Source organism: Cyphomyrmex costatus, unplaced genomic scaffold (genome assembly GCF_001594065.2).
Source record: "Cyphomyrmex costatus isolate MS0001 unplaced genomic scaffold, Ccosl1.0 scaffold70, whole genome shotgun sequence".
Classification (NCBI taxonomy): Eukaryota; Metazoa; Arthropoda; class Insecta; order Hymenoptera; family Formicidae; genus Cyphomyrmex; species Cyphomyrmex costatus.
In genome coordinates this window covers 1,158,175-1,184,126 of record NW_017280267.1, presented here as the reverse complement: position 1 = coordinate 1,184,126, position 25,952 = coordinate 1,158,175, and the positions used below count along the sequence as shown (strand labels likewise).

The window sequence follows — 25,952 nt, the reverse complement described above, 5'->3', positions numbered from 1 at the left end:
TTACAGTTTTCGATAGAACTCGTCGAGTACTATAAGAAACGCAACTCAGAACTACTCGGTACTCTAAAAAAAATTTTCAAAGATATCTACTACTTTTTTTAAACTTTATTATTCTTCAAAAATGTTTTTTATGTATCAAGAACACTAGGTATTCACAAAATACTTCTGTTAAGCTGATCAGAACTATGCGACCTTGAATTTCGGTAAAAAGTTAGCACCCCATTTTAAAAAAATGTAAAAAAAATGTTTATTGAGCGGAACTCTTGTTATTAACTATAGGGAACTCTTCGTCTCGTCAAAAGGAAGTGGGAACTCTAATCAGAACTCCTGAGTACTATAATTGTGGGGTGCTACCTTAACATATCCCACACACATTAAAAATTAATTTTTCAAAAATTTTTAATTTTTTTTAATATCCGAAAATTTTTTTTACATATCAGGAACTCTAGGCGATCGCAAATTGAAGCTATTAAGCCGCTCAGAACTATTCCACCTCGAAATTCGATAAAAAGTTAGCACCCCATTTTAAAAAATTCATAAATTAGATATATCAATTTTATTTGTAATGCTTAGACGTTTTTTTTAACGTTTTAGGTACAAATGTTTTCTTAGTGAAGCTTCTACTCTCTCTACTGTATAAATAGTAGTCAGTTTAACAATATTACTTTTTTCTCTCTCTCTCTTTAAAGATAAAATGAATTTTTGTTATTACAAACTTTTTTACAAGTTTATTAAGGATGTTGCGGCAAACATATAAAATTCTATAAAATCAATAGTTCTTAATTTATTATATCATATTAGGCAATAAATTACTTTTTTTCGAAACTTTTTGTCAACTTAATTGTGTTACTATAAATGGAAGGCACCCAATTAGTCGCTAAAATCTAGAAGAGAGAGAGGGAAAGTTTTTTGAGTTAATGAAAACAACACAGTGTGTGAGACGAAATTAATATTACATTTTAATTTATTAAGAGAACAGGCAAATTATATGAGAGCAAACACGCGAAATAAATAAAAAGCATAAAAATAGGCATTATATAATCTCAAAGAGAGGTCGAAGGTGTAAATTCCACTAGTCAGTGAAAGCGCGGTAATACATCTCCAACAAACATCCTTTTAGGAACTGACAATTATAACAATATATACATATGCATATATACTCAATTTTGATTGCAATAAAACTTCTTCAATATGTAACGTAGAATTATAATATGTTAAAATATTCTTACATAGCCTTTTTTACAACTTTAACTATATAAGTTTCATAAAATTTTGATGCAATAGAATATCAATATATAATTAGAGAGAGAGAGTAATAAATATTTTATTGAATGCTCAAAAAACTACAAAAACAATTACTCTTGTTTTTGTACAAAAAGAGTTATTTTTTAAATAATTATATTTAAAATAATGTATAAAATAATAGGATCTTAATTTTTTATTCTTCATAATAAAAATAGATAAATTAATAGATAAACATTTAATATGAATTATCAATTTATTATTGTATATTGCTTATCTATTCTATATTTGAGAGATTCTAAAAGTCGCGAACATATATACTCGCCGACCACGTAAAGGAGCACAGCAGTGTCTCACGTCATGTCTTACAATTAGCGTCGAGACACCACCGATGTCTCCAGATTTGATGTTTCTTTATAACAAAACGAATAATAATGTTAAGAGAACCAGCACGGGAGAAAAAGTATGCAGCGACAAAACTTTCTTTGGAAAATTGTCGTTTTCCGGTTGATCTATCCTTTCGCAGACTTTCTAACAAAATCTTAGTCGGCATTCGTGACCGATATTTCGTCAAAATATGTACGTGCTCGAGTTTGAGCTCCGGAAGTTTATTATATAATATCTTTATATGTACATATGAAATTTATCAAATATATATTTTAATATGTAATTTATCGAAGAAAAGTGCGTTTTTCACATTTCCTCTTTCTTCTCAAATTTCGACATCGATACAGGAAGCGCGAGGAAGATCGTGAAAATGTCTCCGGCAAATTCCATGACGCAACTTGCTGTCACCATAAAAACGTAGATTGAGAGAAAATTAATATTTTAATAACGTACTTGCATATGTCATAACAGAAACTATTCTCGTCAACACGTATGTATACTAACGATGGAGTGTTTTTTACGTGCAAGTATACTGACAACGAGAAGTATAATGCATAGTTTCTAATAACAATAATATGTATAACTGCTCGATTATTTGACACAGCAAATTTAAAAATTAATTAATACTACCAATAACGAGTAACTAAGATGTTAAATTAACAATTATTCATGTATATTTGCAGAAATTCAGCATCAATAAATTTACATACAAAAAAATATAAAACATTTCAACAGTCTTCTTCAGTTAAAAGCAATAAAAAATAAAAATCGACAAAAAACAATAAAATATTAAAATGTCGAATTCATACATTGTATGCAAATTATTAGTTGCTCGTTATTGGTCGTACGCACAGTTTGTATTTTCAAATTTTCAAACTATCGAATGTAAGTACTATAGATACAAAGAAATTAAAGATCTTTTATAAAATTCCGAGAAAGAAGATTGCAGATTTCAACGCTTCCAAATTTGATCGGAATGGAAATGACCCGATTCTTTCTCTCTCTTTCTTTCTCTCCCCCTTCCTCTCCCTTTCTTTTCTTTCTCTTTCTTCGTCTTTGTCACGTATGCTATGTACACGTTGTTGCTCTTCACGTGTACTCGATATGTTAAGCTAGATCCGGGAGTGGTGGGCGACGATGCAAGGTTGTCGAGAAATTCGTAGAGACGTGCAAGCAACGCCGCCAATTCGATTTTGATTTTCGTAATCGATCAATGCTTAATCTATCATTTGCGAAGGGGCGAGAAAGAGCGACATTCCATATCGATAAACGTCACAGTCAGGTCACGTCGTTCATGTATAAAATCTCACGGTGATCATTCTGCCTCTCGAAAATTTTCACAAATTAAAAAAAATAACTATAACTTTTTACATTAAAATAATGTTTACAGCTTTATGCATAATTAACGAAACGACTAAAGCTTACGTCCGTATGCTGTAGAAAAAATTGTTTTTATATTCCCCGTATTTAGGTACATATTTAAAATTCCGAAATCCAGATTATTTTGTCTTTACATCAAACAACGTGTAGTCGGACGTAAGCTTTTACATAATTTCTCATATATTTCCTTTTGCACTGCACATTCATTAAAGAATACTGGTTATTTTTGTTTACAATTAACGATTATATAATATAAAAAATATAAAATTATTAAATTACGTACTCATTATTTACCAGTTGCATTGTATCTGACAGTCAACTTAAAAAAAGTCAAATTAAAAGTTATTAGTTACTGATTATTAAATTGTAATAAAATTGAGTTAAAACGTTAAGGGTCTAAAATGTAGCTAACTTAAGTTAAAATTAATTAACTTTTTAATATTTTTACTTACAGGACAGGCTTCCAATTAAGAAATTCAGAATATTATGGAACTGGCAATAAGATAATAAATAGAAAATATCCTGATATATAATAAACAATTTTTTGTTGTTTGCGAATTCACCGTGAAGGTGTAAATCAACTTTTAAAGATTGTTTTCGTTTTTTATTTCATTATTCACCAACAACACTTCAAATGAGAAGCTATTATTGCTACTTTTTATTATACGTTATGATACGTTCATTCTTCAGTCGTAATTCGATAATTTTAAATTGTTTATGTAATTAAACAATTAAGAAGTTTTCTAATTGATAAATCTTATTTCAGAAAATAAATTTTTTCTTCGAAATTTTGTTCTGTTTCTTTTATTAATGAATAATAAAATATTAAAAAAATAAATGTGTCATCGAGTGGCTCACCGTTCCGCGCGATTGACTCGATCTGTAGACCCGAGTTCAATCCCACGTGCGCCCAAACGCGATTTTTCGCGTTTAATGAGCCAAAAAATGAGCTCCACCTGGTTATCAAAAGAACAAAAGGAAATGAATGTGCAGTGCAAAAAGAAATATATGAGAAATTATATAAAAGCTTACGTCCGACTACACGTTGTTTGATGTAAAGACAAAATAACCTGGATTTCGGAATTTTAAATATATAAATACGGGGAATGTAAAACAATTTTTTACGGCATACGGACGTAAGCTTTAGTCGTTTCGTTAATCGTGCATAAAGCTGTAAACATTATTAATGTAGAGAGTTAGTTATTATATTTCCTTTAATTTGTGAAAATTTTCGAGAGGCAGAATGGTTGCCGTGTAAAAAAATAGGCCAATCATCAAAGAATAATTTTACATCTTTGAATTTGAACAGCAAAAAGAATTGCTTGTTACATGGCAGCGTACCCCTTATATATTGCTAAAGTTTCATAATTTTTAAAATTTTCGAGTTGGGGATATCCTTGGCGCTACTTAACCCTGATTATTCTTATGTAACTTTCTAGTTGTCTTTCTCGTACATTTTAAGAGTTGAAAAAGCAAAAATTCTCATTGTTACTCTACTTCATTTGTTATATATATATATGTATATGTCGTTCCGCCAATGGGAACATACGATCGGTATATGATGTATGTATATGTCTCTCTATCTTTCTCTTTTTCCTCCTTCCTTTCCCTTCCCTCCTTGCTCTCACTCTCTCTCTCTCTCTTCCTCGTCCTCGCGTCTCTCTACTTTCACCTGGATCTCCACTAATGGTTACATCCGCCAACCTGGGAGAGCTATGCCCCATTTAAGATAATTTCTCGAACCAGAAGCGCACGAGTATCTTACGCAGATATCTCTCTAAGCCTTTTTAGTTGCGATATTATATAGCGTTTAAAAAAACTACTAATTAACAGTAAAATGTGTCGTTTGATAGATAAAAGAAATTTTCTTTTATAGAAAAATGTTCATGCTTACATCTTGCGTATCGCGGTACTTTTATTGTTTTTATAATTTTTGTCATCTATAGTCATAATTTACGATGACGACTGTAAGTATAATTATTAGAGACGAAAATGCAAATACATCACAAATATATATATCTCTCTCTCTCTCTATGTTTATTACAAAATTAAAAATCCTACGCCAAAAAGAAATATTTTAATTAGGTATGTAGCTAAAACATTTAATATTTTCAGTTGGATTTATAAAACTGTTATGTTAACTCGAGTGGTTAAACAGATGTTTTTTCTCTAAACAATTATGTTAACAAAATTTAGTGTCAATATCAAAAAATTATGGTATTTTCAAGACGAAAGAGAATTAATTGTGCTCAGTCGATAATTTTTTAAAAAAAATTCGATTCGTTTATTTTTGAACAGCTATATTATTTAAATCTGTAAAATTTTCTATTTATGCAATCAAATTTTTTCCAGTGTAAGAACATAATTTACTTTTGTCTTGCGTTTACTTTCAATTTAGAAGAAAATTTGAAGTAGAATTTGAATATTTTTGAAAGTTATAATATTTACATTGTTATATATGTATATAGCACGTTCGAAGATTTTCTTTCTATTTATTCTGAAAAAAAAACAGGTTTGGTTGCATAGACTGGAAATCTGGTAGAACCCAAAATCTAGTCTTAACTGGTATGCTTATTAAAAAAATGAACGAATTAAAGTACTTTTAGAAATTATTATTAAATGAACAATATTAAATGTTAAATCTCATAGGACCGTACATGTGAGAAACACAACTAATAAGAAACAATGCTTTTAACGTCGAATATTTAGAAAGGGATTAATCACGTTCATGTATTATTAAATAAACGTAATTAATTCCGTCCCCCCAATTTCTTATTAAATTTATTTAATTAAAAGTTAAGATTGGAAATGTCACTTTTGAAAAATGACTCATTACGTATTATTTGATGAAAAAAATAATTCATTATTTCCTAATCTTAACTTTTAATTAGTTATCGTTATCGTTGAATATAAAAAATTGTAACGTCATTACTTAATCGTTATTTTAAGAAGTAACGGCATAAGTAACAGTAAAAGTAACTTTCCGTCTCTGATTTTATTATATCACTATTTTCTGTATTTTCTTTATCACACTAATAGTATTTTTATCATGATACTTAACGACACGTTTTTTAACAATATTTTGTTTTTTTGTTCCATATATAATTGTATTTATTTATTTAGTTTTTATTAAAATTCATACACATGAAAGCTAGTATTGGTTTTTAGAAGCATTTCATCTTTTTCATTCAAAATTAATCAATAATAATTTCGTAAAAAAGATAAAATTGTAGATATACATATGATATATCATTCCATAGATAAATTAACTAACCGTTAAATAAGTACAGAACTTTGTTAAAATTAACGTATTTGGCAAATCCATTAATGTCTCCTTTTGTTAAATTAAATTACTACGAATCGCTACCAATTTCACTATAATTCATCGTATGTATATATACCGGAAAACCTGTTACAAGTTATGTAAAATAACTGTTTTGCACTCAAGCGGTGAAAATGAAAAGCTAAACAGCTAAAAGCTTCAGCTACAAGTCGACACTGTGTAATACTATGTCACATAGTTTATATAATAACTATATTTCGTTGTGTCATAACTGTCCTGGTGAACAATTTTGCTAAACAGTTTTACTGAATTTCGCTTTTTAGCGAATTTTAACGAAATTTCAAAGAAATATTTCTTTAGGGATGGAAAGAGAGAGAGAAAGAGAGAGAAACAGAGAGACAAGGAGAAAGAGAGAGATAGTCTGCAATAGCTGTAGTAATAAGCCTGAATCCGTCAGAAATTGAACAATTATAAACTTTCTTTACATTCTTCAGATTATTAATATTTCTCTTTGTCTAAAATATTCCGGCTTAAACTGAATAATTTGAAGACACGGTAATGTCTCGGCGCTAATCTTTATTACCTGAAAACAGTAATGTATATATTAATGGCATTAACAACAGTCTAAACGAATATTATCTTATTGATTCAATTAAAGATTAAGAGGAGGTTTGTATATGGTTAATTTGTATGGTAATTTAACTATACAAACCTTATATTCGTCTCTAATAAAACTTTTGTTCTTATTTAATAAAATGTTATTTGTTTTGTTAATACTGTTGTTTAATTAACAAGAATTGACAGAATTATTTTTAATTAAACTATTGTTAGAATGCTATTAATAGGTACATCATTTTGCCGATTTTTAATATTGTTCTTATGTTGTATAATATATTATTGTCGATATAAAATGTTTGTATCTTTCCATTTGTATCTTTCTTACGCAGAATATCTTTAAAACGACAACATATTGTAAACAATATCATCGCGTTGTAGAGATACGTAGACTGCACAGTACTGGATACGGGTAGCATGCCAGACGCCGAGGACTCTTCATACGACAGCGATTACGAGGTCGAGGATTCGACAACAACAACGGCGACGACGACGACAACGACAATGACGGCGACAGCGGCGGCGCGGTGTTCACGATCGGAGTCGCAGATATCCACCCCAGGACACCCGGACGTGTCTCGCACCACATCGGACACCCTGGCGGCCGAATTCGCGGAGTACGTTACCATCCAGGGACCATCACCCACTCAAAACCCAGGTAAGTCTTTGCAAATTTTCCCATTCCTGTCAATATGGAATTCCATGCATTCCTATATTGCTCCTTGTATAGATTGGGGGGCTGTCCTGGAACGGATGTTGGACGATGCAGGACGCTATTACACATTCCAGCAGTTTGCCCGCCTTGTCCACAGCCATATTGGCGTATATGTCGAAGGATTCTCCAGCCCGTCTTCCTTGCGTATTAAAAGAACAAGCTTTGATCACTTCCATTTTGGAGAAACATATTAGGTCGGTGTAAAAGTTTTTGCTGATGTTTTGCAATTTTATGTTGCACTGATTTAAACAGATAATAATCAAAAGGGGCAATGTCTGCGGTGAGTAAGCTGGATGCGGAAGAACATCCCGTTCCAACTTTAACAAATGCTTCCTTGGTCTCCTTAGCAACATGTGGCCTGGCATTGCCAGTTCGTATAATTCATGTGGCACCCACTTTCTATGCTTCTGAATTTTTCCCATTGCATTTAAACGGCGAACAATTGTTGAATGATCAACTCCCAGTTGTGTTGCAAGCTCACGAGTCGATTGGGCTGTATCTTCATTAAGCAATGCTACTTGCAATTTGTCCTTTTCCACAGTTGCAGGACGTCCTGAGCAGTTTTTATCACTATAATTGAGAAATCATCGTCTTTAAATCGTTTGAAGCAATTCGCACACGATCTAATGGCTATAACATTTCATCATATATGTCACAAATATAATTCTGTGTGCATCACTGAGCACATTTCTCAAAATAATGACATGATAGAGCAATGTAGACGACAGATATGTCTATTATAATAGAGGACCGCATCTCCAACACAACCAAATCTATACGTGACTTTTGGAAAATTTTTTAAGTTGAAATCAATCACACACAGTGTTATTTCCTTGTTCATATGCTCCAATAAAAAGGCCAATGACAGATAAAAAAAGCTTATCAAATTCCGTATTAATATTAACCAAGCTCATTCATTTAGGTTACACCACTCGCGTGGAGTTCGCCCTTAAGTTGGGCTACACCGAAAAATTGGTGCAAGCAGCGCTGCAGAAATTGGGTCCGGATCCAGATCAGAACGAGCTGTTAGCCGAGCTAATCAAACTCGGAGCCGCTTGCACCCCAAGGTTTACCGATGGCACCGAGGAAGCAGACGATCTGCCGGACGTCGAGACAGACACCGACGAAGGCGGAAGACCGATTTTGACCTCAATGACGGCGACGAACGCCACGGCGATAAACGCGATCTCATCAATGGACCTGAGGCCCGTTGTCATCGACGGCAGTAACGTCGCTATGAGTCATGGCAATAAAGAAGTATTCTCTTGTCGAGGCATCAAGATTTGCATTGATTGGTTCCGCGCTAGGGGGCATAAGGAGATCACTGTCTTTGTGCCTAAATGGCGGAAAGAAACCTCGAGACTTGATAATCCGGTCACTGACCAAGATATCCTAAGCGAGCTCGAGAAGGATCGTCTACTTGTGTTTACACCTTCCAGGTTGGTGCAACCAGAAGGTGCGTTCCATTTCGCGCATAATGCGCATGATACATCAATTGTTCTTGTTTAACATTTGGACAACAACAAGGATAAACGATGGATTATGCGCATCATGCGAGAAACGGAATGCATCCAGAGTAGAGAAACCTGAGAGAGGACATGAGAACTTTTTTCTTGTAACCGCAAGAGGCAAAATGCTGCCGCACACTACTGCTCTACCTACCCTCTGAAGAAATGAATGTAAACTACACAACAATATCCATTTTTTAATGATGCTTCTGATGGAAATAAATCGCTGAAATTGTTAAAATCTTTATTAATTTGATAGATTTTAGTTATATGCGCAAGGCATTTTGCGGTTACAGGTAAAAGGCCTCCATATCTTCTCTTAAGTTTTTCTTTGGTGCGACGTATGCACTTTACCTGAGATTATTCAGAAAGACTTAAATAATTCATCTGACCTTACACAAAATTATTTCTCTTTCTTTATGTTCTAAAATTTTTAGAATATAGTGGGACTCTGAGTAAAACAATCAGATGTCCAGTAGAGTTAATTAACTATAATTAACATGAAAATCAAGTTTGAATTAGAAATGGGAGAAGTAAAAAATGAATAAATTATATATTCGTCCAATTGTAAGTATATAATTCTCACGCAAATAAGAATGCATTTAAATTGTACTTAACACTGTTGAGCTGTTACAAGTCTCAACAATGAAAACCGGGGGAATTTAAAACTAAGATCATTAAATTTAATTAGAACATTATACTATCTTTATATATATTGTAAACATATATGAAATTCTACTGTTCTATAAATTATTTTTTAACATATATAAAATATGTTTCATATCATACGTAATAAATTTACTGTATAAGAAATATTTATCCCATATACGTATGTCATACACTTATACCACAGTTTCATATCATATACTTCCATTTAATAAACTTAGGCGAAATAATTCTGTTCTTATTGGAATTATAATATTATTATGTATAATTCAAGATACATAAAACAAAATTATTCTTTATTATTTTAACGAGAACATTCAACGTCTGCAGGTTGGTGGGTGGAAAACGTATGGTGTGTTACGACGATCGGTACATCTTAAAACTGGCCGCGGAGGTCGATGGCATTGTCGTCAGTAACGACAACTATCGGGATTTAGCACAAGAGAATCCCGAGTTCAGAAGGGTCGTAGAGGAGAGAATTCTGATGTACAGCTTTGTAAACGATCGATTCATGCCACCAGACGATCCACTCGGCAGAAGCGGACCTACTTTGGAGAATTTTCTTAGAATCGCTCCCAAAAAAGTCGATCCCGCTCCTCCCTGTCCTTATGCCAAGGTAATGTTCCTCTTTTTTCTTCTTTTTATTTATTTTTAATATAATATTACGCTTCAAAAAGTTTTTTTTTATTAAACTTTAAAAACTAAGAAAATTTTTTTCTAAAGAATTTTTTAAAAGATTAAGACTGGTAATCATATAGTCGATTCTTACATTTAAGACCGTTTTAAGAATAGTCTTAAAATTAGGGTTGCCACAAAATTGGAAATTTAAAAAAAGTCAGAGAATTTTTTTTACAAAATTTTCTACAAAATAAAAATTCCTGATTTTAAAGAAATTTAATATACGTATGTATGTCATTACATCTACGCAGTTTTATAATATTACCAACTGAACAATTAAAAATGCAAGTAGCGTCAGCAGTATTCATAATAATCTATATAACTATGTTAAATTGATCTTTCAATAAAACATTTGATGGTTTTTCCAAATCAAAATAAAAATACATAAAATTTCAAAATATTATTGAAAGATAAATCATGAAATTTTGTTTGCGGAAAGATTGCGAAAAATTATGGAAAAGTTATAAGATTTTAAGATGAGGAATTTGTGACAACCTTAAAAATGTCATAAACCAATGATAGAACTGTATTAGCACCTTAAAACACTATCATTTAATGAAATTGAACTAAAAACTTGAAATAAGAACAAACTGATAAGTATCGGGTCTAATAAAATCGGCGTAAAATTCCAGATTGAAACATTTAGTAAAGTTTTTTGTCAAATTAAATAAAATTACATCAAATCAGATACACTTAGCAAATTAATTTAAATTATAAATGACTATTTCTTAAATTACCAGAAATGTACGTATGGCAACAAGTGCAAATTTCGACATCCTGAGAGAGGACCACATCCACATAAATCTGTAACAGAACGATTGGTAGAGCATGCTCAGCGTCACTTACAGGCCCGTGGACCCAGCCTGAGCCTGCCGTTGCCAACCACAAACACACCCGTATCTCCACAACATCCACCACTCTGCAAAACTAGATCAGCTATGCCACCGAATGTCGTTCAGTTTTTGTCGTCCGTTCCGAAAAGTAGATCGGTGGAAAATGTCACATCTGATTTGTCTACAACTAGTCCCGTTATGTATAACCAGCAGATGCCTCCTGCACAAAATCCTCAAGGTAATATAACTATGAAATATAAAATTCTAAATACATTATGTTTGAATTATTTAATAAAACTTTGATGAAAATTTTTTTTGAATTATATAATAAAAATAATGATAAAACGTTACTGAAATTGTAATAAACAATGACGAAATATTACTGAATTTTATATTAAAATCTGTATTAATAGACTAATTTTTAATACTATTTTATTAATCAGTATAAATATTAAATATATTTGCATTAGTTTTCAATATTTTTCATTAAATTGTATTAATTTTCCTTTATCTTTAAAAGAGTGCTTTACTATTAAAAGTATTATCTGTACTGAAATATTTTTTGCAATATTTCAGTCATTTCTCATTTCAACAATTGCATAGTCGATTTCAGCTATTTATTTCCATCAGGGATACAAATATATTGTTTTCTTTTAGTATATAACAGTTTTCTCTTTTACTCCCAGTTTCATAACTCATGGTTAACTTTTAACTGAAGTTCAACTTATTTCTCATCGTTTTTTAATTCTGAAATTAGAAAAGAAGATAAGGAATACGTTAAACCTTTGTTAAAAATTAACCATCATGAATTGTAAAACTGAGCCTTAATCGTTAAATAGTGAAATAATTTGATAATCTTTTTTATCAAAGGTTACCCTTCCTCGGTGAACTGGCCCACGTCAAGAGTGAGTAATCCCGAACCAGAACCGGTGAAACTGCATCGCAAGTTACAGCGGCAATTAACTCTGAATCCAGCGTGTGATCCGCGGCTTTATCAACTCAGACGATATCAACAACAGCGGCAACAGCAGCAAACTGGCCAATCATCGCAACAACAGCAATCAATCATCAACTCATCACGCTCTAATATGCAACACCGACCATTGACGAGACTCGCCAGTAATGACTCGTCGTATCCAGTTACTGCCAGTATGAGGTAAGCCTAAATTATCTGAACATATTAATTATTTCAGGCGTATGGTTTATGTGAATTATATCATAATTAACATGTAAATTGTATACATATAAGATTACAGATCTTATACAATACAATATAAAAAGAATCTGTTTAATTTCCAGACATGGAATCATTAATTGTTTAATGATTCGTTAATCTATAATTTTTAAAAAATAAAAACAATTATGATTTAATTAAAATCCATTATTATCAGATAATAATGTATAATTATTGATAATTTACGTTCTATAAGTTAGCCGGTTAGCAGAACAAAATGAGCAGAATCGATTTTAAATAACTTTGTTCTGCTAATTTATAAGACGTTAATAATCTTTAATTAATGTAATAAATAGATTCAAATGATCTCTATTTGGATATTTTCCAATATTATATTTCAGCTGGGATTATCCCGACTGCCTTCAACATCATCATCAGCACGTGATGCGTATCGCTTCTGCCCCAGATTCTTACAGAGCATGGCCGCTACGCGGTACCGCTTTGGTACCGCCATCACGGGTGCAGAGGATAGGTACCTCAGATCCCCAATTAAACCTATTACCATCCCCGCCATCTACAAGTTTACATGTGCCCTGGGGCATGCAGACCCAGGACATTCGGCGTCGCCTGCACTATCATCTCGCCAACATTTTTCCCGAGGAGCAAGTGCAGGCTGTCATGACGCTTCATCCCCATGAGACCGATCCCCAACAAATTTGCGCCGCTATTTTGACGATGTTCCCCAAGAGCCAGAATTGATGATGAATTTTATTCACGTTCAGAATGTTTACGAATTGGAGCATCGAGACTATTAACTGTCATAACAGTTATGTTATGTTATTTTTATGGGTACTTTGTGTATATTGCAGAAAAACTTTAATGCAGATTCAACGGTTATCGTATAAACTGCTTGAAGGTTTAATTTCGAATCGTTACAGAGAATATTTGTATTTTTTTATTCTTTGTCTCTCTCTCTCTCTTTCTTTTTATATTTCAAAGTTCAAATGCATTTTTGTCCTACTAGCCAAGATAAGCTAGTATTTCTTGGACGAAGAAAGCAAGAAATGACAACTAACAATTCAACACAAAAAAGTTTCTAAGAAACTTTTTAGATTTTTTTACATTTTCGCATTGTTCAGAAATAATTATCGAGAGATAAATGGTTACGCATAATAACGCGTATTAGTCTAGGGCATTATAACACGAGTTTATGTTGTTATATTATTCGGGAAGTGTAAACCGTGAGAAGATTCGTTTTAATCTATTATTTTTAATTGTAATATGAACTTGCGTCAATGACTATTGTCTCATATTGATGAACTTTTCGACCGCACTTGCGAAATGGTCTTGCTTTTTTACCAATCCCTATTTAAATCCCAATTAAATTTTATGTAATTTATTGTAGAGAATAACGATTTATAGAATTTTATATATTTATTGTCATAACGAGATTAGAAGATACGGTAGTACTTCGGCGTTAACTATTAATTAATTATTTGATTTTATGACAAAATTGTTTAATAGATTCTTCATTGATACCTTTTTCATCAATTTCTGTCACACAAGGAAAAGAAAATATTAGTTACGTGACAGGTTTAATATATCTATATAATTTTTGACGCAAGACTGTGCTGAAACCGATCGTTTATATTAGCGGCTGTGAATTATGGAAGACCCATATATACAGGATGTTTGATATTAGGTGTAACACATCGTTCATGAGTAGTTAGAGCATACTTAATTAAATTGAAAAGTTCTGTACTATTTTACAATTTTCGCAACAATTAACGAGATATTAATTTCTAAAGATCACGACGATAGATGATCCTGTCTCACTGCGCTCTTATATAATACTTGGCGATAGACCGTTCTATTTAGCGATTTTTAGAAATTAATACCTGCTTAAATATTACGAAAATTGCAAAATGCTTTTCAATTCATTTTTTTGCTCTACTGAACACTATGAACACATGAAAATGTTACCTAATATTTAGGTGTAACGCCATTCATGGGTAAGTAGAGCAGATTAAGTTGAACTGAAAAGCATTGTGCAATTTTCATTCAACCGTTCTACAAACAAGGCTGAGTTCGGAAATCCGTCGAAAAAAAATGTTGCAATCTTTCTGTGAAACCGGCTGTATATGTATATATATAAAATTTTAAATCCCAGGCAGCACAGAATATTAATAAAATATTAAAAATATTTTATAAACATTTTAAACATTTTATAAATGTTCTGTATTGTCTGGATCCAGAACAAAGTATTCAATGAGCTTCAACTACATATACCCAGGTCTACAATCTAGCGAACATTACATAGTGATGATAAATATTCGTATCATTACACATCTGTAATAAAAACGATAAATTATGAGAAGAGGATACATTTTTGTAAATGATATGTGCGTGCTCGATAATAATTTGGTTCATGGATTTGCGATGCATTTGCTACAATTAAAAAAAATCAATAAGAAATCAATGCACTATAGAGTCTGTTTTTCGTAGATACCTGCAGTCTTGTGTCCATAACAACGGACATCCTATCATGTGAATAAGCAATCTATTTCTATATGATATCAATTAAACAAAGAAATAGTTCGTTGTTTTTCTATTTTTGTTATAACTTTTCAATAAAGCATTTTATGAGCGTATATTTATATAACATTTTCTTTTGCTTTTACTTGTAGAATATGCTGACAAAATTTTATCAAAAAGAAACTGTGACACTCTATTTAGTGCATCATGAAAACTAGAAATAAGATTCAATTTTTATTAACATATTCGTTTTTAGCATCAGCTAGATTCTGTGATTATTAGACCTGACTGTCTACTTATTACTTCCCTCACGGAAAATCCTTCTGATATATTCACGTATGTATAATGTGCATACGCAAAAAATATCTTCTTTTAATTAAAAAATTTTAATTAGAAATTTTGATAAGAAAGACGATAGGACAATCAACTCGGAACGCGGATGCAGCACCACTCGTACGCAGCCGTGTAGTAAATAAACAACTTTGTAATAAGCGGATACGATTCATTCTACGAATTTTTAGTGATTAACTTCTCGGTATTTATCGCAAATATTTGCAAGAAGTTACAAGATTTTTCAAAGAACTTTTCAACTGAGTTTTTAGTCGACAATATCTACTCATAAACGTACTCATAAATGTTACATTTAATATCAAACATCCTGCATGTTATATAAAATGTTTATACAAAATATACTGTTTTATACAAAAGATTATATCAAATTATAAAGATTATATACGTATTTATCTTAAAAGTCACACAAGAAAGTCAATCGACGAAACAAAAAAGTGGCGAGAACATTTTAACAAATGAATATTTCGTAATTTATACTTCATTGATAGTAGAGAGCCCCTAAATAGATTAGAGGCTCCCTAATCGACAGTATAAATTATAAAAAATGTATACTATTATAACAGATTTTTATAATTTTTCCGAAGAACATGTAATCTTATTTCTTCTTTTCTTCCTCTCTCATCTTTATTTAATACACAATAAATGCTATATAAATGTGTAATAGTGTAACACACACACACACACACACACACACACACAAAATTTTAATATATATAAAAATATATACATATACCTATGTATGTGACATGTATATACATATGTATAATGGCAAACGTCACTGTTTTCTCTTCGGATTCGCAATACCATGTATTGTTGAAAATCCGCGAATTGCAAAGCGAACATCATATACTTATTCTGTTGTACCTAACAAAGCGCACAAACTATAAAACTATTATTAATTATTATTCTACACTACATAAAACTAAAAAGAAAGCGTTATCATTTCGATTGTAGAGACAATTATTATTAATTTTTATAATATGTTAATCTATGAAATATTTGTGTATGTCGTGTCAAATTTGTATCAATGTTATTGCGAATGGATATTGCAAATAAAGTTTTTTGTATTTATATAATGTATTATCAGAGTGACGGAGTATTAGATACTAATGTAATATAAAATCTAATATATAAATAAATTGTATAAATTTTTTTTAATATACATTTACTAAAGGATCTAAAAATTGAATGACTCTATACATATATATATTAGGTTGGGGAAAAAATCTTTTCATGTATGTATATGTAAAAGAACCTTTATTTTGCAATATGTTCATTAAAAATAAACGAAATTAAAAAATTTAAATTAAAAAAAGTTTTAAAGTATATAAAATCTCTACTTTTTTGAAAGATTACTTATATATTTTTTGAGTTTCTGTGAGTTATTATTAATTATATTGATCATTTTTACATATAAAAAACGAGCTGAAAAAAATAAAAAATTTTGTTTTACTTTGTGGATCTTTCACATATCCCCTCCCCCCCAAAAATTGCGAAAATTTTTGACTACCTGTCGTAAAAACTTGAAACTTTCCCTACAAAATCATTTATTGTTACTATACATATATATACTCTACACAAAATGCATTAAATGAAATATATATTTTCTAAAGATAAAAGTTATAATTTATAAAATTATGTAAGTACAATATTAAGAAGAATTTATTAACTGAAGAAAATTTTTTCCACAAAATATCGTTATAATTTCTTCTTCTGAGATTATTACATTATTACTAATAAATAGCAAAACGAAGTTCCATATCAGAGAAAAGCCTGAGAGCGGCCATGCCCAGGAATCCCAGGATGGCCGGGATTTAGCTGTTACTTTATTTTGAAGCGTCTCTTATTATGTTCACGATTTTTTGGTTCGAATCATGAACATAGGGAAGATTCGAACCAAAAAATCGTGGACATTACCGACACAATCGTAAACATTGGCTACATAGTTCAATGTCCACGTTTTGTGGACATAGAGGCGCTTCAAAATAAAAGTAACTGAAAGTAACCGTGTCATTCCTGAGCTGCACAAAAGGGTATTTTCTCCAATTTTCTACAAGAACGTTTACAGTACAGTTTGCGGCTGACAGATTTCCTAACCTAAATAAATAATCGTCAACTTTAACGCTTAATATCTTCGCACATTCTTTCGTCCGAGCTTCCGTTAAATGCCACACGACAAGAAAACCATGCGACGTAGCCGATCTCGCGATCGTGAGCGGGAGCGCGATCGAGATCGACGCGACCGTCGGCGCACTAGAAGTCGCTCCAAAGATCGTAAAAAGGACAGGAAGCGGTCCAGGTCGAGGGAACGATCACGGGAACGCGATAGGTCGCGCGACCGTGACAGATCGCGAGAAAGGGAACGCGATCGTTCAAGGGATCGTCGAGACGCGAAGGACAGGTCCAGGGATGAGAAGAAGCGCAAAGGTAGTCCCACCTTCGGCGAAGACGACTTGAAAAAAGATCCGAAGGGCGATGCTAAGAAGGAGGATGGGGAAACGGAGGAGAAAACCAAGTCGACGGTAAAAAAGGAACCGTTGAGTCTGGAGGAGCTCCTGGCCAAGAAGAAGGCAGAGGAGGAAGCTCGAGCCAAGCCCAAGTTCCTCTCCAAAGAGGAACGAACGGCCCTGGCATTGGAGAAACGTCAACAAGAGGTGGAAGCTATAAGGAGACAACAGGAGGAAGAGCGCAAGTTATTGTTTCATAGTGATAATACTAGCAAGGAGAGGGAATGGGACGACAGAGACAGGTATTTATATTTGGAAGTGTGTCATATTGCTAAAAAATTATTAAGGATCTTATTAGAATAAAAGGATAAATCTTATTAGACCGCGTACATTTGAAACTTAACAAATAGAAAGTAGGAAATTATGGCCATAACAGTTAAAGCTAGATTTTTTAATGCTTAACTAATTTAGTATGAATTAATATTCGTAGTCATATTCAGTTTTGGCGAGCAGTGAATATAGTACATATATATTAATTCACATTGAATTAGTTAAGCATTAAAAGATACAGTTTTGACTGTAATAATCAGGATTTCCTACTTCCTAAAAATTAAATTACTTGTATAATCCTCTATTTTTAATATGTTTGTCTTTATAAACTGATAATAGTACATTTTTTTAAAATCTATAATTGGTTGTTAATAATGTATGTTTTGTATTAAATAAGTTTTAATTGTTGCACTTAATTTTTAAGAAAAAATTAAGATAAGTTGTTGTATACGTTTTTAAAGCGGTAGAATAATGAAGAAATATGATATTTTAATTGCAAATCTTTCAAATTTTCTTTATATAAAAGTAAATGTTTTGAAAAGGACTTTTATTTAATAAAAGAAGTATGATATTATATTTCTATGTAAAAATGTTCAATTAATTTTATTTTTATGTAAAAATTTTTTAAAAATATTTTTTATTAGTAGAAGGAGAGAAAACCAACGCTCTCGTGATGAAGATATTAAAGACAAGGATAAAGAGAAGGAAGTAGAAGCTATTAAAGAACGATATTTAGGTTTGGTGAAAAAGAAGCGACGAGTTCGAAGACTGAACGATAGAAAATTTGTTTTTGACTGGGATACTTCAGAAGATACTTCTGTTGATTACAACAGTATTTACAAAGAGAGACATCAAGTGCAATTTTTCGGTAGAGGCAACCTTGCAGGTATTGATATTAAAGCACAGAAGCGGGATCAGAGCAAATTTTATGGTGAATTATTAGAAAAGAGACGCACAGAGGCTGAAAAAGAGCAAGAGAAGTGAGTAATTGTTGCTGAAATGATTAGTATTTCTTTTTAATTGTAGATTTTCAATTTATAGAATTTCAATATTTGAGTAGATTTATGGTACAGATAATATTCTATAATATAGGATCCTATTTTACTTTTCTCAATTTTTCCTATTTAAAACTGGACAAGTAAGAAAAATTTCAGATAAAAATTGTGTACTTGTTTTTTATTTCAAAAATCTTGAATATGTAAAATTATTAAAAGTAAGTGTTTTTCTTACAATGCAAGGAATTTAAGTGTTTCCCTCCATTGATTTTGATAAGCTTTTAATGTTATTTCGTAGACAAAAATAAGACGTTTTTTTTATTTGTCCAATCACACTTTTATCAAATAAAATCTCTCAGAAAAAAAATTCATTTTTTCTTTTGAAGTGAATGTATCATCAAAATTATGTTTCTCAATATATAATAATTTTTATCTAAATAAATATTTTAAATATATTCTTCTATTTTACAAGGTAGTCTTCATAGCCATAAGTCAAATGATTCAATAATCTTTATTCATTTCCAACTCTTATATGATAACTCTGGTTTTAAACCTCTTTTTTAATGTATTTTTAAATAAATATCGATAAGTAATTAGTTTGTCTCAATAAGCATTCTTTATACTGAATGCAAATAGAATATTTTGATTAAATTAAAATAAAAAAAAAATAAAATTGTCTTTTATAATATTAATTTTATGTTATATTGCTACTATTACTAGTTACAAGAATTATTTGCTGTAAATTATGTATTTTTGTAATTTTAAGAATGAGATTGAAAAAAGTGAAACGGAAAGAAGAGAAACAAAAATGGGATGACCGACACTGGTCCGAAAAGGCTTTGAACGAGATGACAGAACGTGACTGGCGTATTTTCAGAGAAGACTATAATATTACGATAAAGGGTGGTCGCATTCCTGATCCCATCCGATCCTGGAAGGAATCTGGCTTCCCAAAGGAAATCCTAGACATAATTGATAAAGTTGGTTACAAGGACCTCACGCCCATTCAGCGACAAGCTATTCCTATCGGTCTGCAGAATCGTGATATTATCGGCGTCGCTGAAACTGGTTCAGGAAAGACTCTAGCTTTTTTGATTCCTTTGCTACTATGGATTACTAGTTTGCCGAAAATTGAGAGGCTCGAAGAAGCGGACCAAGGACCTTACAGTATCATTTTGGCACCTACCCGGTATCAATTATCTTTCTAATTATTTTGTTTTTATTTGTTTAAAATTGCACATATTAGTTAATATTGTTCGATTATATACATATAATTGCTTCAATTTTAAGAACGTTTTGATTCGTATAAATAAATATTTGCATTGTATTGTGTTTACAAATTACAGTGAGTTAGCACAACAAATAGAAGAAGAGACCAACAAATTCGGTCAGCCGTTGGGCATCCGAACTGTTGTGGTGGTAGGTGGTCTATCAAGGGAAGAGCAAGGTTTCAGACTGCGAATGGGTTGTGAGGTAGTCTCTGCTATATATTATTATCGATTTCATCAACCATTTCGTTAAAAATGGTGAAATTTATTGGAATTGCAGGTCTATAATTAAAATATTTAATTACAAATTTTTTCTTTTAGATTGTTATTGCTACACCTGGTCGATTGATAGACGTCTTAGAAAATCGATATCTCGTGCTAAATCAGTGTACTTATATCGTATTGGACGAAGCCGACAGAATGATAGACATGGGTTTTGAGCCAGGTACTTTAAAGATCTATAACAAGCTCCCCAAATAACACAAAGTGTAAAATTATGATATAAACGTTTAATGCCCGTTTCTACTAATATAGATTAACTTTAATGTCGGTTTAACTTACTTTTTAATTCTTAGAACTAGAAAAAAATGAAAAGTTACTAGTTAAACCAAGATTAAAATTAAACTACATTGGTAGAAATGGACATAAGTTGTCTTTTAAACGCAAAAAACGTCTTATGATCTGACTTTAGACACTCTTTGTTGTTTGAATATATTCTATAATTAAAAAAAAATGCAATTTGCTTATTTGATTTATTAACATTCTTCTTTCAAAAGACGCGATATTTTTTATCATTTTATGTTTAATGAAATTTTATTTTACGAATATTTTTTTTTATATTAATTAGACAGATTTTATTTACTTTTTGTTATAGAATCTTGTTATGTAATATATTATACATTCACGCACTAAATATAAAATATTTTTAAAAATAATGAATTTTTTTTTTAGATGTTCAGAAAATTTTGGAGTATATGCCTGTGACAAATTTGAAACCAGATAATGAGGACGCAGAAAATGAGGAAAAGCTTTTGGCCAACTACAATACAAAGAAGAAATACAGACAAGTACGAGAAGTTTTTAACTTTATTATATTCATTTAATAGTTTTTATTCGTTAGATTAGGACTTCCTAAAATTGTTTGAATTTTTTATGACAAAAAATATCCATGACTTATCTAGCTTTAGTAAACATGAAAAAGGAAAGAGAAAAATTAATTTATTTATGTACTATTTTACTCTTTATTTATTAATTTTTTATTGAATATAATTTTATAAATCTATTTTTCAAAAACAAAGTATGAATGCGCTTGTTTCCTATTTCTGTGATGACAGCTTCCACATGTAAGTCATTTTTAAATACAATAAATTTGATAATTGTAATTTATTTCAAAATTTAATTGATTTTTGTTATTATTCTCAAAATCTAATATTACACATGTACAAAGTTATAAAAAAGCATACACGAGTTTTGTGAAGTAATGAAGTACAATTTAACATTCTGAAAAATCTTGCGATCCATCAAACATCAGCTAGCAACTTATTCTTTAGGAATCCCTGATTTACATAATTTAGATAATATGCACAAATGAAAGCGATTTGCGATCAAGTAATCCAATATTTTACATCTGGTATTGTTTAAGCTGATCGTCTTTCGTTTATGAAAATGCTTGTCATTTGTATGTCTACTAGGAATCCAAAGGCGATTGAGATTTATATAATTAATGGCCACCTTTTGCTTCTAGACGGTGATGTTCACTGCCACAATGCCACCGGCTGTAGAACGACTTGCTAGGACTTACCTGAGGAGGCCGGCGGTAGTGTATATTGGCAGTGTCGGTAAACCAACAGAACGCACTGAGCAGATAGTTCATATAATGGGTGAAGCTGACAAGCGAAAGAAACTTATGGAAATACTTAGCAGAGGCGTCGAGCCGCCTGTCATCATATTTGTCAATCAAAAGAAGGGTGCAGATGTTTTAGCGAGAGGCTTGGAAAAATTAGGAGTATGTAACTCAAATTTGAAAGTGATAAATACAATGCTTTGTAAATTCACACTGAATAACGTAGCTTAAACAGTTCAATGATTCTTTAATACAATTGGTCTTTGTCTTTAGTTCTTAGCTAAGGATCTAAATATAGAAATTCATGTAAAGTATCACTGAATGTTCTACTGAGTTGTTTTGTCTGCTGAACACTGCCCTTGCGGCAGATCTTATTCCATTTTGTAGCATTCAGTTTCTCAAATTTGTAATTTTTCTTGACGAGAATTCAGGATTGCAAAAATATAGAAACTGTAAAATATAAGATCTAAGTTTCTTGGTTTGTTCTGTTCTAGTATAATGCTTGTACTCTACATGGTGGTAAAGGTCAGGAACAGCGAGAGTATGCTCTGGCATCTCTGAAAAGCGGAAGCAAGGATATCCTGGTGGCCACTGACGTTGCAGGACGAGGTATCGACATTAAGGATGTATCAATGGTTATCAATTACGATATGGCTAAAACTATTGAGGGTAAGTGATTCAATTTTATCATCCCTTCATATTATTTGGATCCGAACGTTCGTACATGGCCAAAATGTTGCTATCACTTTAGTTAACATCTGACTTGCTTACGTAACGATTTTCATATTTTTTATTTATTATTTACAGATTACACGCATAGAATTGGTCGAACTGGCCGCGCAGGCAAAGCTGGCCTTGCCATTTCCTTCTGCACTAAAGATGACAGCCATTTGTTCTATGATCTTAAACAAACGATACTCGCTAGTCCAATATCTACTTGTCCGCCGGAGCTGCTTAATCATCCAGATGCCCAGCATAAACCGGGAACGGTAGTTACGAAGAAGCGACGGGAAGAGAAGATCTTTGCCTAATCTTTCTTCGCGGCAGGCACTTTGTGATTCGTAAGTTCAAAATCTTTAATTAGAGAGAAGGAAAGAGGAGAGAGAGAAAGTTCTTTGTTTGGTCCTAAAGAAAAGAAAATTTAAGGATTTGACTATGCTTCATAAATTAGTAATAATTTGGATTCCCAAATACAAAAACAAAGCAACAAGAGTTGTTTTCTACATCAATGATGTAAATAGCTATTTACAATGTGCATACAATAAAATTATTTGAATTATAACATGACTAGTATATAACAATTTCTATAATTATGGAGGTGGTGGTGATGGAGTTGTATAGTTACTGTCAACCCTACACTCTTCCTCCCAATTATCTGGTATTATTAGCTTCGTGAGCTCCACGAATTTGTCAAGAGGACATACAACGTCGCATCCAGGTATTGTCATCGGATATGGTTCGTGAGCTGTCGTATTTCTTAGAAATATCTGTAACAGAGACATTTCATTATTCAAGAATGCTAAAAATTATTTATTAACATCAAACCAATAAAATTCGAAATACTATTAGGAAAGAGTCATAAATATCATTAAAACTTTCAAAAAATTCACACATTTTCTATATAAATGTATTTAAAAAAATTACCAACGTCTAAAAAATAATCAAGACTTAATATTTTCAAATCTTTTCCATTTTGAATAATATCCGAAGTATTTAGAAATTCTGACCGAATCACTTTTGGAAAATTAATACCTACCTGAACATTCCATTCACCTTCGTCTTCGTGCAGCTCTATCATCGTCATAATGTTAAAATAGGGCATTTGATTACGCCAAATGTGCATGGTGTCTAGTAGGGTGACGATAGTGCTATCATGACCGATATACATAAACATTTTTCTTTTTTCAGGCTGTAAAGTACCATTCTTTTTCGCTAACATATCGTTGATGAATTTCTTCAGCATGGGACCACCCTTTAGTCTGCGGAATTCATCGCTATAAGTATTAAGCTGCAGTTCAAATAAGGTCAAGAGTTCCAATTTTTCAGGATAGTAATCTTTTGTCCATTCTGGCAAGTCCAAATTCATATATTTCTGTAACATTTGGATAATTAAAACTTGATTTTTTTGGACTGCTAAGTACATGTGCAATTTTAGTCGCGTTACAGAATAGCCTTGGCAGTTATCTGCAATTATTTGAAAAAGATTAGATAGTGTACCTCAGATGTCAACGTAGCATAAAGTGAACTAGCATCGTCAACAGTCGTGATCGGCATGCCCGTGAAGTTCGAAAGTTCGGTGAACAATTGCTTACTATCCTCATGCACCTTCTGGACTTCCGGCAAATCGTTCGCTGACGAGCGCAGTTGTGTATATTTTGGACACTTGTTCCATATTAACAAAAGCTAAAAGATTTACGGGTCATTTACTTACAGTAAAATAAAGAAACTGATGATTCATTGTTACAACTATATTGAATTATGTGTAACACAAACCATCGTTACGATTTATACAAGCTGTATATGCATTGAAATACATTAAAAAGTAAAAAAAAAGAATCGATATGTCTGAGGTCTGAGCAAATATTTACAAAAATACTTTACCGTGTCGTCTTGACGTTCCTGATAAAACAGTGTAACTGGTTGCCAAGGTAGATCAGATACGAACTGCTGACTCTTGTTAGGTTTCCACAAAGCAGAGGACTCCAATTGGCCCGACATTTTCGTACGATCTACATCAGTGGTCTGCAGATAAAATATGTCGGGATGATATGTCGAGCTCAGAAAGCAATCATAACGCTTTCGCAGAAACGATCCTTGATTATACTGGTTCCTTCTTCCTTCCTAGTTTAATTAATTACAGTTAAGTTTGATTCGTTAAACAAATTTGTTTAAAAACAAGAGGCACAATATTTACATTTGTTAGCTGACCCCAACCATACGGCTCCATACTATCATTGATATGAGGATCATTTGGATAAGTATCCACAGGTGCCCTATCTCCATGTCTTAATACCTAAAAACAGGAAAATATATGTATATTATACAACATTAATTTTATTCTTGAAAGCAAATCAATAATAATGATCAATTAGTCATTTTCACAAAGGATACTCAATAACTTTTGACTTTGGAAAATCTCTAGCTATTTGATTATTATGTTATACGCGATGAATGACAAAGATTACATACAATGAAATTAAATAAAAAAAAAAAAAGGTAATTATACAGATCAGCACCCCGTGGCTCAAAATAAAATTAGGCTATGAATTGATCTGTATAATTCAAATTGATATTAATTGACTGTTGAGCTTTGCTGAATGTTTTATGCTAATTAATCTTCACTTTCTTTTAACATTTACAAATCATAATTTAATATTCGATAGGGGTGCGTTCCGGGTTGCGCATGAAACGCATGGACTGCATTACTATTGCGCAGCGCTTTGAAATCGTTTCATTGATAAATATTCAGATAGAGGAAGCCAGCGTCGATAATTTTAACCTTGACTATGTTGTGAAGGTCATAAAATAATCTCCAACTGCAAGTTTTAGCTGTCTTTCGTTCATTAAAAAATTCTTAATAAGAGAAGTTTAAGAAATATTGTCTTATCTCTCTAGTATATACAGTATTGAATACTAGATATTTTACACCTCTTACTTACGAGGCTATTGACTTTCCACGCAAAACAAGGACCACCCCATCTC

The 25,952-nt window shown here is 31.8% G+C and overlaps 3 protein-coding genes across 7 annotated transcripts in view; 2 read left to right on the top strand and 1 right to left on the bottom strand.

Moving 5' to 3' along the window:
• Positions 1–13,240, top strand: part of Regnase-1 (zinc finger CCCH-type containing protein regnase 1) — a 20,819-nt gene extending 7,579 nt beyond the window's left edge. The window contains exons 2-7 of the mRNA XM_018548173.1: positions 7,289–7,565; positions 8,545–9,061; positions 10,127–10,412; positions 11,215–11,545; positions 12,178–12,463; positions 12,883–13,240. Of these exons, the coding sequence (XP_018403675.1) occupies positions 7,289–7,565; positions 8,545–9,061; positions 10,127–10,412; positions 11,215–11,545; positions 12,178–12,463; positions 12,883–13,240 (2,055 nt within the window). The remainder of the gene's footprint in view (positions 1–7,288; positions 7,566–8,544; positions 9,062–10,126; positions 10,413–11,214; positions 11,546–12,177; positions 12,464–12,882) is intronic.
• Positions 13,241–17,368: 4,128 nt separating this feature from the next.
• Positions 17,369–23,375, top strand: LOC108780496 (probable ATP-dependent RNA helicase DDX23). Of its 2 annotated transcripts, none has more exons than XM_018548238.1 (9): positions 17,369–18,116; positions 18,792–19,124; positions 19,906–20,328; positions 20,486–20,612; positions 20,729–20,852; positions 21,359–21,474; positions 22,152–22,412; positions 22,745–22,919; positions 23,058–23,281. In XM_018548238.1, the coding sequence occupies exons 1-9, from the start codon at positions 17,533–17,535 to the stop codon at positions 23,279–23,281; spliced, it is 2,367 nt and encodes a 788-aa protein (XP_018403740.1). In that variant the 5' UTR covers positions 17,369–17,532. The 2 variants fall into 2 exon arrangements, with proteins under 2 accessions (XP_018403740.1, XP_018403738.1); XM_018548236.1 differs by having other exon boundaries at positions 17,533–18,116; positions 18,789–19,124; positions 23,058–23,375.
• A 15-nt stretch (positions 23,376–23,390) lies between these two features.
• The window catches only part of LOC108780497 (prostatic acid phosphatase), a 12,938-nt gene continuing 10,376 nt past the window's right edge, over positions 23,391–25,952 (bottom strand). For 3 of the 4 annotated variants that reach the window (XM_018548241.1, XM_018548242.1, XM_018548240.1), the window contains 5 exons: positions 25,165–25,263; positions 24,852–25,091; positions 24,468–24,653; positions 24,007–24,342; positions 23,561–23,737 (listed from right to left, as the gene is read on the bottom strand). In XM_018548241.1, coding sequence (XP_018403743.1) covers positions 23,561–23,737; positions 24,007–24,342; positions 24,468–24,653; positions 24,852–25,091; positions 25,165–25,263 — 1,038 coding nt within the window. Of the gene's footprint in view, positions 23,738–24,006; positions 24,343–24,467; positions 24,654–24,851; positions 25,092–25,164; positions 25,264–25,952 lie in introns of all 4 variants that reach the window. The other variant, XM_018548239.1, reaches the window with a different exon arrangement.

What these genes read in the sequence shown, in the direction of transcription:
- LOC108780496 (XM_018548236.1), top strand. Translation starts at nt 17,533, where the DNA reads ATGCCACACGACAAGAAAACCATGCGACGTAGCCGATCTCGCGATCGT. An exon ending in GAATGGGACGACAGAGACAG is followed by an intron (nt 18,117 to 18,788) that starts GTATTTATATTT and finishes ATTTTTTATTAG; the next exon opens with TAGAAGGAGAGAAAACCAAC. An exon ending in CAAAGAAGAAATACAGACAA is followed by an intron (nt 21,475 to 22,151) that starts GTACGAGAAGTT and finishes TTTTGCTTCTAG; the next exon opens with ACGGTGATGTTCACTGCCAC.